The sequence below is a fragment of the Phoca vitulina genome, unplaced genomic scaffold (genome assembly GCF_004348235.1).
Source record: "Phoca vitulina isolate PV1807 unplaced genomic scaffold, GSC_HSeal_1.0 scaffold2, whole genome shotgun sequence".
In the NCBI taxonomy this organism is placed as follows: domain Eukaryota; kingdom Metazoa; phylum Chordata; class Mammalia; order Carnivora; family Phocidae; genus Phoca; species Phoca vitulina.
The window spans coordinates 38348459-38360910 of NW_022589705.1; the positions used below are offsets into that span (position 1 = coordinate 38348459).

Below are 12452 nucleotides of genomic sequence, written 5' to 3' on the forward strand. Positions count from 1 at the left end.
TTACTTATCTGCACAATGAGATAATAAGATTATTGTGAAATAATATATATGAAGTGCATTTCATTGTGCAGACCACCCAGTAGATATTCAGTGATAAAATATAATTTTAAAAATTTGGATTCAATCTCACAGAAAACAAAACTTATGTTTGGTTTTAAAATGAAAGAACTAGGGGTGCCTGGGTGGCTCAGTTGTTAAGCGTCTGCCTTCGGCTCAGGTCATGATCCGAGGGTCCTGGGATCGAGCCCTGCATTGGGCTCCCTGCTCGGCGGGAAGCCTGCTTCTCCCTCTCCCACTCCCCCTGCCTGTGTTCCCTCTCTCGCTGTGTCTCTCTCTGTCAAATAAATAAATAAAATCTTTAAAAAAAAATAAAATTAAATTAAAGAACTAGTCTCATGGTAAAGAAGTAAACATGCTGACACTTGAGATGATTTATGTACATAGCAAAGACATTCTTTTAAGTGTAGTTAGACGTGGCATTTACCAGATTCTCCAACATCTCAGTTGGGATTCTGTTTGAAATCCTATTATAATGTCTTTGCTAGTATTTTATGAAATAAAATTTTGTGATTACAATAAAATTTTTGAAAGTGTGGGAAGATCTATAATCCTGTCCATTCTCTGTTTCATGAAGCATTCTCTGTTTCATGTAGTGTCCTAGCCCTTTTTCTATGCTTTTCAAAATGAAACTGAGATCATACAAATAAATATGTAGAAGAACAGGCAATGAAAGAAAAGGATTCCAGAGTGTCCACATGTTCAAGAAGGTAATGATTACGGTTCCTTGTGGAGGCCCCCGCCAGCCACCGGCTCAGCTTTACTGACTTGGTTCCGTCTTGCCCTGTCTTGTAACCAGGAGGTAATTGGACACCAGATGCTGGCCAGTTAGGGACTCAAGATGGTGACCGGGGTGCTCCACCTGAGGGCAACTTCTCCCAAGAGTTCTCCTTTTCCCTCACGTTCTGGTAGGGATAAAAGCATTTGGGATCTGCTTCATGGAAACAAAAGGGTTTTGGGGGTTTTTTGTTTGTTTCATTTTGATTTTAAGATAAATGTATACTTAATTGTTATAGACCCTCAGAAATCACCAGCTGGAATTCCCAGCAGCTTTGGGAAGCTGTCAAGTTTAAGATAGGCTAGAATTCATCTCATTTTAGCCTCCCTTTTGTAGTTGAACCAGATGAGTCAGAGCCTGGGCTGCTTCTACATGTGTTATAGCATTTGTCAATATTAAATTTAATTTGTGCTAAGAGCAGCTTGCTAACAGCGAGAACACAAAGCTTGCTGAACTTCACTTTGTGTGTTCAGTACAGCCAACATTCACAAACCTAGTGAATTCAGCTACATTATCCTATCCAAATCTAGGTCAGTTCTGTTGATTAAAAACGTTATAGGTTTGAGGACTGACCCTGTAAAAACCCACTTAAAATTTAACTACTTCATCACCTATTCTGTCTCCTGCACTTCTCAAATGGAAGAATATCTACCGGTTACCAATCCAATGGGCCACCACTAAGAAGTCATCATCAACAACAGACATTTACTGAGCGCCTATTGTGTGCAAGGCCCTGAACTAGGCTTGGGGCTACAAAGACAAAGGAGAAACAGTCCCTGCTCTCAAAGAGCTTACAGTCTAATTAGACTAATAGGACAAATACGTAAAGAGACGAGAACAATCCAAGGTAGAATAGAATATTAGGGCACTGAGTAAAAACAAACAGGATCGCAGCCTTTTTTTGCTTTTCTATGGCGGCTCAATGCCCTGAGTAGGTGGGGATGAGTGAGCTGGAATAGACGGCTTGTTTCTCTTCATTTTCAAGCCTACAGACACTCTCTCACCTCTCTCCATTCCAAAGTATCTTCTGGCATGTGCTAGAACCTGGGCAGTGGATTCACTTTTCCCCCCAGTGCCTTAGTGTTATAGTTCTCTTTGAGGTGGCTTTTCAGTAGGGTGACTCACTGTCCCAGTTTGCCTGGGACTTGTCCTGGTTTTAGCACTGACAGTCTGTCTTGAAGCTCCCCCCACCCCCTTCCCCCACCTTGGGGGGAACCAGGACGGCGCTTCTGAAGAACCTAGTCCTGGAGCCAAATGTAGTCCCCCCACCTACTGTGCTCATTGCCTGGCAGGGTCCACCCCAAACCTGTTCCCCGGGTAGGTCTCTAGTTTAAAAACCTACAAGGAAGACCTTAACAGCCTCCAAAGACCACTGGTTGAAGAGCCCAGTGTAGACAAAAGAAGACAATCAGGAGAAAATGATGGCAGAAGGATGGGATTGAGGTTCCAGAGAGAAGCAGTGAAGATGGAAGGAAGAATTGGCTCAGGTACGAAATAAGTAGGAGTGTTACCCTCACATCCTAACACCGCAGAGAGAAGAGGAATCTCAGAGTAAGTCTGAATTAACAGTCTGAATCACCACCCCAGTGGAATTCAGGGTATATTTCTGAAATGAGGTCACTCCTACATAAGGGCAACTATTTGGGTGGGTATTAAATAGGTATGGATATGTTCACATAAGACTGTATGAATTCTGACAAAATTCCAGTTTGTTCCTTTCACTTTCACTTAGCATTCATTTAGCTTACAAATCAATAATTCTAACTTTTGAGGTGAGTTTTTACTTCAAAATGAGGTTATATCCTTCAATTTTAATGTAATTAAAATAGATCGGTAATGGAGAATAGACAAAGGCAATCTGTCCTGAGAGGTGTTATTTGGAATCTGATGCACATACCTGACAGTAATGTCAGGATTCCGAGAGACCACACACAAATTTCTCTTTCAGGTACAGTATTTTGTGTTTTGCTTTCATTTATTTTTTTGAAGAAAAGCTCTCACTCTGAAATCTTAGGAACTTGAGAGTTCCTGAATTGCTCTGGTTTTATGTCTAGCCCTTAGGAGCACATCCCAGGGTTAGTGAAGCACAGGGACTTAGTTACCAAACACCCATTAACCATAATGGAAATCACACAGCAAAGTCCCCACGCAGCACACTGAGTATTTACCTCCTAATGTTCTTTTAATGTATGCTTTCTTGGGTGAATATTTACTGTAGAATATTAAATGTAGGATTCCTCTTTTTATGGGCCATTTGGAGTGATTGATTTTGTTTGTGAATTCCTGTATCTTTGCCCATAATGGCTATCTATTGTAATGGCCTCTGCCAAATGTTCTTGCGTTGAAATAACACAGGCCATGGATCGACCAGCTGTGGCTTTGTATTACTGGGGTCTTAAAAGCTAGGAGGTAGCTGATGACACAGCTGGGAAAGAAGAAAAAGGTGTCTAACCTAATGAGTATGACTAAGTCTCCCAACACAATTGGATATTGAAATCACTGAGGTCTGTAAACATGGTTCTGTCGCCATCTTTTCTATCAGAGTTGATGTTTAATGGTGTTGGATGGTGTTGAGATGGAGAGTCAGGAAATGATAGTGGCAAGATAAGAATTCAGTTGCCCACAGCCAGCTCCGTCGGCACAATCTATTCAGAATTCTAGGCATTTTCTTGAAATGTTATGATAAAAACCACTGCCCAAGTGATTGGTCTTATACCTATTTATACCATATTTTTAAAAATATAAATTCCTATACTCCCATATGTTAGCTACATTTAAATTTAAGCTATTTCTCAGTGAAGTTAGGGATTTCAGAATTTGGTTGCTTTACACTCTTTTGAGTATTTGGGAAGGAGGAAGAAGTTACAGAAAAGATGGAGTTATCATATGGTCTTTTTAAAAAAACAAAACAAAACAAAAAACCAAATCCTAAAACCTAAAGATAACACAGACATTTGAGATATTATTAGATTAGGTATTACAGCTACATTTTTGCATGTCCCAATTACACTTTTCCAAATTTCCATAAAAATAAAACTTGTTAAAGGAGCTACTTACATCTGAACAACGTAATGTCTTCAAGTGATGGTAAAGGTGGCCTATAAATCCATCACATGAAATTCATACTCTTTCATACGTCACACAAAGTATTGTGTGTCCAGAGTACATGCTGCAGAAGAGATTGTGCTGGAATAAAATTCTACAGTCTCTTTAAAAACTATGATAAAGTTTAAAGAGAGCACATACATTTCAATTGTACAATTTAACAGCTCAAGCTACACCACAATAATCCCAACTTTGTTTCTGGCATATAAATATCCAGACTGTGTTTGCACCCCAACCACAGTACCCCGTATAATTAGTAGTACTAGTTAGTGCAAGGGAATGGAATCTTAGTACTAATTAAGGAAAGGAAAAGGAAGTGGCAATGTGAAAAACCTTTAATCACAGGTCAGGTCATGTTCTGTAAAACAATGTCGGTCTCCATACGTAATACTTGCTGGTGCCTTCGAATTTGGCATTGGAAAAAAAAATGCATGCCTTCTAAGTCATGTGGGAAAAAAAACACCGGTATATTTAAAAAAAAAAAAAGACCAGTTTTGAAGAATTTCACTTGCTTAAATGAAGGTCCTTCATACTGCTATCTTGGCTCTGAATAAAATAAGTCCTTCAGACTCCTCCAGACCAGGGAATGGCTGTGACTTGCAAGGAGTGAATCTGAATAGTTCACAGGATAAATAAGTCATATGATAGGAAATCTCCTTGTGTTCTCTTCTCCTTCTCACAGACTCAGAGAAAGGCTGTTCCTTGCTCCTATAGTCAGGGAATACCACAGAGGTTCTCTCTCTCTTAGTTTTTTTTTTTTTTTTGCCCCCTCACCCCCACCTTTTTAGGTGCAAAAAACACAGAGAAGCAGGGGGTAGACAGTAGCCAATGGGGACCAGTGAGGAAGTTATGTTCTTAACCACAGAGGGAGATAGATGGTAGGAGAATAAAAAGACCCCCTAAAATCAGGCTTTTGCTACTGTAGAAACCACATCATTCCGAGTGCAAGGTCCTCAAATGGGTCAATGAGAGGCTTACAGAATTTTAGATTTGGAAGGAAACTTAGGCGGTCATCTGGTACAGGGACATCATTCTAAGACGAGGAAACTAGGGTTTATGCCAAGTAACCTACACCAACTATCACTAAAGACAACTATCTTTAAGTTTCTTTTGTTAGTATCTTTTTGTTATAATAACACAGTTTTTGGTTTTCAGTTTTGTCATTTGGAGCATTTCTTTACGTTAGAAAATGTCATAGCTCTTCTTGAAGCCTAAGGGTTCAAAAAACACAACACGACATTTCCAAGCCAACCGCATGCTAACAATGAGCGTCGTGAACCCAGTCACTCACCAGCCCCATTCTAGTTGTCTTCCAACCATCACTCAGTGTTAAAAGAGTTAAGAAGGATAAATTACCACATAATCATCATCTATAAAAATACTGGCCTAGAGTTACACTAAAAAACTCTTAATAAATAAATATTGGGCATTTGCTTTATGAAAGTCAGTGGAGATGTGCTCTTCAGAAATCATGTCCATACTTTCAGACTGCTTTTTACAAATCACACATACAGAGCCCAACAGATGACAAAGATTATAGATCAGGTTAGGATACAACAACTTGATAGAAAAACGTCCTTCGATGTGGCATTTCTACAAAGGAACACAACTAACATGGTTGAGTTGCTCGTGTTTCAGTTTTGAAGGCAATAAAGAGATCCAGACTGTTTTTTTAGCCACGGCAGCATCACTGACATGGGTGTTTCGCTCTTAAGGTAACCCCTTTTGCAAGGGATGACACTCATGAGGACCTATTAATTCTGGCATTTTTCTCCTTACAGACCAACTGCACTGCTTGGGAGTCACGCCTCCGAGGCACATGTACATGCTGCTTATTGAGTGTCCTCTCCCGATTCTGTCCCTTTTGTGTCTGCTGGCTCCGGAAGTTCAGTGCCCTGGCGTCTGATACCGTAGGTACTTGGGATTTTGGTCTGGCACCCTCATTGTTCAGAACACAGGTTTATTCTCCGGAGACTTTAGAGCAAGTGATTCTGGTTTCCAGTCTGGTTGAAAAAAGTGAATGTTGAATGTCCGTGCCCAGTTCTTAAAGACGCGTTTCTCCGTGATGAAGCGATGATGACTGCCCTTCCGTCCTCGCTCGTGCGAGAGGTACATTGTACATTCGTCAGGTCCAAACGGTTCATAATAGTGATAAGGTACTGAAGGGTGATTGGGATCCCTGTAGGAGGAAAATGAGATGACTGAGTAAAGGGAAAAAAAAATTCCTTTGACTGGTTAAGCTGATGAGCACAACGCATATTTCCAAGTTAAAACGCAACAAAGGGTTTTTCTGATGTGTACACAAAAGCAAGTGGAAAGGTTTTGAGGTTTTGAAATAAATGCACTGAGCATCATTATCAAAGAGAGAGATTAAAAGTATACCACAGGACCTGCAGGTGTTTGGGATCTAGAAACTACATACTACTAAGACCCCACTATAGTTCTTCCACTCTTGCCCGTATAGTCTATTCAGCATAAGCAGCTACAAAGATATTTACAAAACAAAAACACACCACATCTCCCTCCCCACCCCACCGCCCCAAACCCTCCAGAGGCTTCTAATTATAATAAAAGCATGCCTTATTGGGTGTTACATGAGTTGGTTCTTTCCAGAGCCTTTTCCTAACCCAGCCTTGCCCACTGTGCTCCAGCCATACTGGCCTTTCTGGTCATCAACTCTGCCAAGCTTGACCTTCAGGTCTTGGCACGTGAAGGCAGTCACCTGGTTGTAACGTGCTCCTAACCAGTTCACTCCTTCTCACCGCTGGGTATTGACTTCAATGTGTCCTCTTCAGAGAGGCTTTACCTGACGCCTGTCCTTTTGCTCTCTCTTTCTCTCTGTCAGGTTTATTTTCCTTACAGCATTAATCCCTCTCCAGAATTGCTGTAGTTTACTTGTTTATAATCTGTTCATGAGGGCAAGCCTTTGTCTTGTTCTTAGTAGGTACTCAATAAATAATTTTTGAATTTCTGTTGTTGAAAGAAATTTATATGGAGTTAGCAGGTAAACAGCAAACCTCTAAAGAAAATTTCTCCTCCAACATGGAAAGTTGATGATCCTAGTTTGATCCCACGGAACAAAGACAGCAAGCACAATGCCACCATTTTCTTCTTGTTGCTCTAGGTAGATGATGGACTCAAATCCAGAGTCTCTAAATTCAGAAATTCCAAATCCTCAAATCCTCGCATTATAGCCTGATAGCGCCAGTAGTTTTTGTTTCTCTATCCCTATTTCGCCTCAAATGAGAAACACTGGCTCATTTCTTCAAGGTAGTGTGCAAAGGATTAATGTGTTGAGGCGGTTGGGTGCCCTGTTGTAGGGTTACTAAAATATCTAACCCCCAAAGAGCCCTGCTCTCACACCGGTTTCCGTTCTAGTCCAATCCACACCACCTCTTCCATCTTGAAGTCTAGATGATAAAATTAGTCAAGGTATCCCAGCAGGTAAACCTTCCTGCTTGAGCTACACTCACCAACTGGTTTTGATGCAAAGCTTTAGTGCTTCTCTTAAAAGGCTCAGGCAAATCACCTTTCCATACCTGGTGCCCTGGGGTCCCCACTGCGGTCACTCGGGCTCTACTCCAAGTACAGTAACTTTGTTTCCCAGAGATGTTCATCCTGCTAGACACCTATTTGTTTTCTTCAGAGGAGATCAATACACAAATAGCTTCTAGAGTAGCAACTTTACTGAGGTCAGGGATCGAAGTCTTTTATCAAGAGGGGTGTCAAGTTTGTGGCTCTGACAATAAACCTTTTGAGCTGCCTCTCTTCTGAGGTTAAAGTTCTTCCAGGAAGAGAGATTTATTTTTGTCATGCAGCATTTAAACATTCCTCATCCTGAGTTGGATGCTATGCTGAATTAATACTTTGCATCTCTATCATGCTTGTCTCAGAAGTATCTCTGTGTTCTACCGTGAAACATCAGATCCAATCCTGTCTAGTTAATATAGATTTCACTTCTTTGCTTACTCCAGAAATTGGAATCCCCTTAAAATTTTAATAGAGGGTATTTTCAATGCAGAAAATGCATTCTAGGAAGAATTCAAGTTGGAACTGACCACCACGAAGAAAAGAATAAACAAGAAAAGATAGAAATTTATGAGACAAATGTCCCCAGGTTCATATGGCATAATTTGGGGAACCATGCCAAAATCACTGTGGCATGGTATACTTGGGGTTAAGCTTTTATTCCAATATCAATTAGGTTTTAAATCTGATTTATCTGCACTTTGAACATATTACTGGCATCAATCTGATGAAAGAAACAAGCTTCTAAAAATATCATGAGATTGAGTTGGCACCTCGGAATACAGAGAAATTGGAAACCAGCTAAAGGATGCTAGAAGATCAATTTCCTTATTCAGGAAGACCTTCTCTTGGAATAAAAACTTATCTGGCTCCCTATTGATCCCCTAGAGGGAGAATTACATTTACACATTTAATTGTTATGATTTCAAAAGGGTCCAAATAAGTGGGGTTGTTGCCACACCTTAAAACTCTGCCCAAATGGCCGAGGAGTGCTTTGTGGGCCTTGAGAAGGCAGAGCCAAAGCACCTGCAGGAACAGCCTGCCATCCGCTGTAATCCACTGTTGTGTTCAGGAAGCCCTTCCTAGTGCAAGGTCATAATTCCTTAGGTCTTTTCTCAAACCTGACTTCCTAAAGGCTGCCATAGCTTTTTCTTCCTCCACCTGACCCAAGAGCAATAAATATCAGCAGAATTTCCACATCAGGAGGCTATCGTTGTAAAGGAGGACTCTGGCCCCCAAGTTCCTGTTTGGGGGCCAGCAGAAGCTGAGGGAATGGAGGTATGGGGGCGGGGGGTGGCAGAGATCATCGAAGAGCCAGTTTCCCAAGGGGCCACAGCCGCAGCCTGTCATCAGCACTCCAAGGGCCACCTCGGAATAAATCCTGCCAAATGATGTGCCGAAGGATTTTGATTTCTTTAGGGAGGAAGCAGAGTGGGGCGGTGGGAGTAGTGAAAGAAGGAACATTCGGTGCACAAAGGGAGCTTTAAAGAAATAACATGGCTTGTGTTCTACCTCCACAGATTTGGGTTTAATTGATTTGGGAGAGGGTCCCAGGCACGGCTATTTTTAAAAAAGTGACTTAGGTTTGAGTATCAAAATACATAATGGTAGTACTGGATTATAAAATCCATAAAATAAAAGAAATACCCGTAAGTCCATGAGGATTTCAATAAATAACTGAATCTATAAATAAATGAGAAAGAAGAAACGGCATTTCCTTACAGAAGAATTCCAATCAGCAAATCCAGAGAGAATGAGGGAATAGAGAAATCACCATTAAAACAGCCTTGTAACTGTTGCAGGCCAGGTGCGCTGATGAATGAAACATTAGTGGGAAAAAATATGAAGAGAAATAGGTTATTTGCATGAAGTATCTCCCCCAAGATATTTATTAATGACAAAAGGAAAAACAGTAACTTCGCGGTGAGGAAACCCAGCAGACACCACCTTAGCGAAGCGATCAAGGTTAACATTGCCAGTAATAAGACATTTGACATCATGTGTCGGTTGACGTGGGCTGCTGGGAAGGGCTTACTGCTTCTGTAGTACTCTCCCCAGGAATGCACAGCCTCAATCCGATCATGAGAAAACATCACACGAATCCAAAGTGAGGGATCTCTGGCTATAACGACATTGTGAAAGATAAGAAGAGGCTGAAGGACGGTCACAGACAGGAGGAGACTGAGAGCCGGGATAAGTAAACGCAAAGGGATCCTGGCATGGGTCCTGGAGGAGCTCCAGGACATCAGCCAGACAACTGGTGAAATCAGAATAAAGTCTGTCGTTTGGGTAAGAGTTCTGCACTGTTGTTAATTTCTTAGTTTTGATCATTGGACCATAATGATGCAAAATGCTACCATTAGGGGAAGCTGGGTGAAGGGTATACAGGAACTCTCTGTGCTATTTTTGCAACTTTTTCTGGGTAAGTTTGAAACTTTTTCAAAACAAGGGGTGCCTGAGTGGCTCCTTCAGTGGGTGTCTACCTTCGGCTCAGGTCATGATCTCCAGGGTCCTGGGATCGAGTCCTGCATCGGGCTCCCTGCTCAGCGGGGAGTCTGCTTCTCCCTCTGCTGGCCGCTCGCCCTGCTTGTGCTCTCTCTCTCTCTCACTCTCTGACATATAAATAAAATCTTTAAAAAAAAAACTTTTTCAAAACAAAAAATTAAAAAAAACATGTTAATGTTGAAAAGCGCCGTAGGAGATTCTAATATGCAGCCAGGGTGAACACAGCTGATTCAGTGAAGTACTTGCTTGGCTCTGGTGCTTCACTTCCATGATCTGTTCCATGTCCCCATCAGGCAAGGGAGGGAGCACAAGGTCGGTGTCACTGCTCCATGTGACGGCTGAGCAGCCAGCAGGCAGGTGGGGTCCGGTGCCTGGCTATAAGCACACAGCCTCACCCATAGACCATCCCAGCCGCCGGACTTTACTTACCCTTCCAGCCCCAAACAGCGCTCAGCACTTGACATGACTGAATCCTCACAGTGCCCCCGGGCCAGAGGTACGGTTCTGACCCCTAGTTTAGAGATGACAAAACTCATGTATAGAAAAACTGAAGAAGTTTTAGGGCTCAGATTTAGACCAAAGTGGAACTAAGAGCGAGGCTCCATATCTTGGAAAAACTGCTCTACCAGGTGGGTTTCTGTACCAATGGCACCTCAGGTTCCTGCTGGAACGACTCTGTCCTTGCTGTGTTCTCCCGAGCACCTGTGGATAGAGGCGCCCCGTGCTCGGTGGGTACTGTGCAGCCAGTCGGCGTGAGCAGCAGACGCCTTGTGCTCACTGACAATTCAACTCACTAATGTTAATGGTAATGGGAGTTTGTCATGTTCCATTTGTGACTCTCCTAAAGCTAAGCTGCACAACTGGAAGAAGCCTCATAACGTTAACAAGCATGGAAGACTCCTCCCAATTCTGGGAATGATCTGGGTTGACCCTGATCCATTAGTTGGGGCTGAACTCTCCACAAGGCTACAAAGGTCCCAGGAAGGGAATGGTGGCTTTGCTTCTCTCTAGAGCTCTCAGACCCTCTCTAAACACGCTTCTATTCTTGGCATGGTAGCCAGCCTCCAGTAGGTAGTCAGGATACGCTTGACAAATAGAGCTGAGTTAACAGCTGTCGAGTGTCTAGGGTGTTCTGAAATTGGCTCGCACTGGGGGCCTTTAGGGGTACTAGGTAGCATTCTGAAGAAAATGTTCCTGTAGCAGGCTTTCCTACACATCTGCTTCAGCCCAGTGGGACCTGCTGAGTCACCTTTACTCTGTTGTCTCGATTTCTTGTCCTTCCAGCCTCTTTCGGAAGGAAAAGAGCCAAACCCCTTGGAAGACAGTGGACTAATACTGGGGACTCTGGGGCAGACAGAGTGCCAAGAGCCTGCAGCTGTCCACCCTTTATGGGGCAAAGAGCTGGAGTCGTCTGAACCCCCCACTCGCCCTCCACGACTCAGGCACCTCAGGGGGTGCTACAACACCTCTTAATAGATTCCACAGGAGAGGAAGTGGTGAAAACACCCCGGGACTGCTAAGAGTGGGTCAAATTATGGCAAAGATGGAAGAAGGAAATCATGGCAAAGAGAAGCGTCAAATAATATATTTGAAGTCTACTTCATAAAACGTGAACCTCCTTGGTGCATTACCATTCCCTACCTGTCCTCTGTAAGCATCTGATTCTACACGGTGGACTGTCGCCAACTAGGAACATTCCCTGTTACGCTGGCAGCTTTATTAATGTTTGCCAGCTAATAATTCTAGCAGAATCGACTCTCTGATATTCACGATACCTTTGAGATGTCCTTCACATTATGGATGAGATATTAATTTAGTTCCATGACAGTGATCACTCTGAGTCATTACTCTGCTAATTAATACTTGAGAAATGATGGGTGACAAAGAGTTGTAAGCTTGGTAATGTGTTAAGTATGACCAGAAATAAGATTATTAGGTAGAATTTAAATGCTTGGCCCATTATTATCACAAATAATTTACAGTGGAAAATGAGATTAAAAATACTCACCATAACTTAGTTTGCAAGGCAAAGATAACAGATTTTTTTTCATTGCAATTTATAGTCCATCCAGAGAGCATGGATTTGGCTTCCTATATGGATATGGCATGACTTACGGGTCTACTGTCCACACGAGAATATATTTTGAGGCTGTCTCTGGTGCAACGTGGCATTAATTTCCCCCAGCTTTCAAAACACTGATGAGCCTGGAGTCCAGTGATAGAGGCAGGATGGAGAGTAATTGCCTGATGCCCGAGCCCCTCTGGGAAGACCTGATGCTCGCTCCGGCTGAGAACGCCGAAACAGGTGGCTGCCACTGCCTTCCTAGGACCCTTGAGATTTGAATTTGCCATTTGCTAATTATACTTTTCATTCATTGGGCACTTTTCCGGCTTGGGATAAATACAGAATCAGTTTCTTAAGCACCGCCAAGGAAAGGAAGGTTTTTCTTTATTCACTGAGTCAATCAATACTGAGTCC

At 42.4% G+C, this 12452-nt stretch overlaps 1 protein-coding gene across 2 annotated transcripts in view; it reads right to left on the reverse strand.

Moving 5' to 3' along the window:
- Window positions 1–315: 315 nt before the first annotated feature.
- Window positions 316–12452, reverse strand: part of ST6GALNAC5 (ST6 N-acetylgalactosaminide alpha-2,6-sialyltransferase 5) — a 162342-nt gene continuing 150205 nt past the window's right edge. Inside the window, exon 5 of one of the 2 annotated variants that reach the window (XM_032425686.1) lies at window positions 316–6119. In XM_032425686.1, the coding sequence (XP_032281577.1) occupies window positions 5888–6119 (232 nt within the window). In that variant the 3' untranslated portion in view covers window positions 316–5887. The remainder of the gene's footprint in view (window positions 6120–12452) is intronic. The other variant, XM_032425714.1, reaches the window with a different exon arrangement.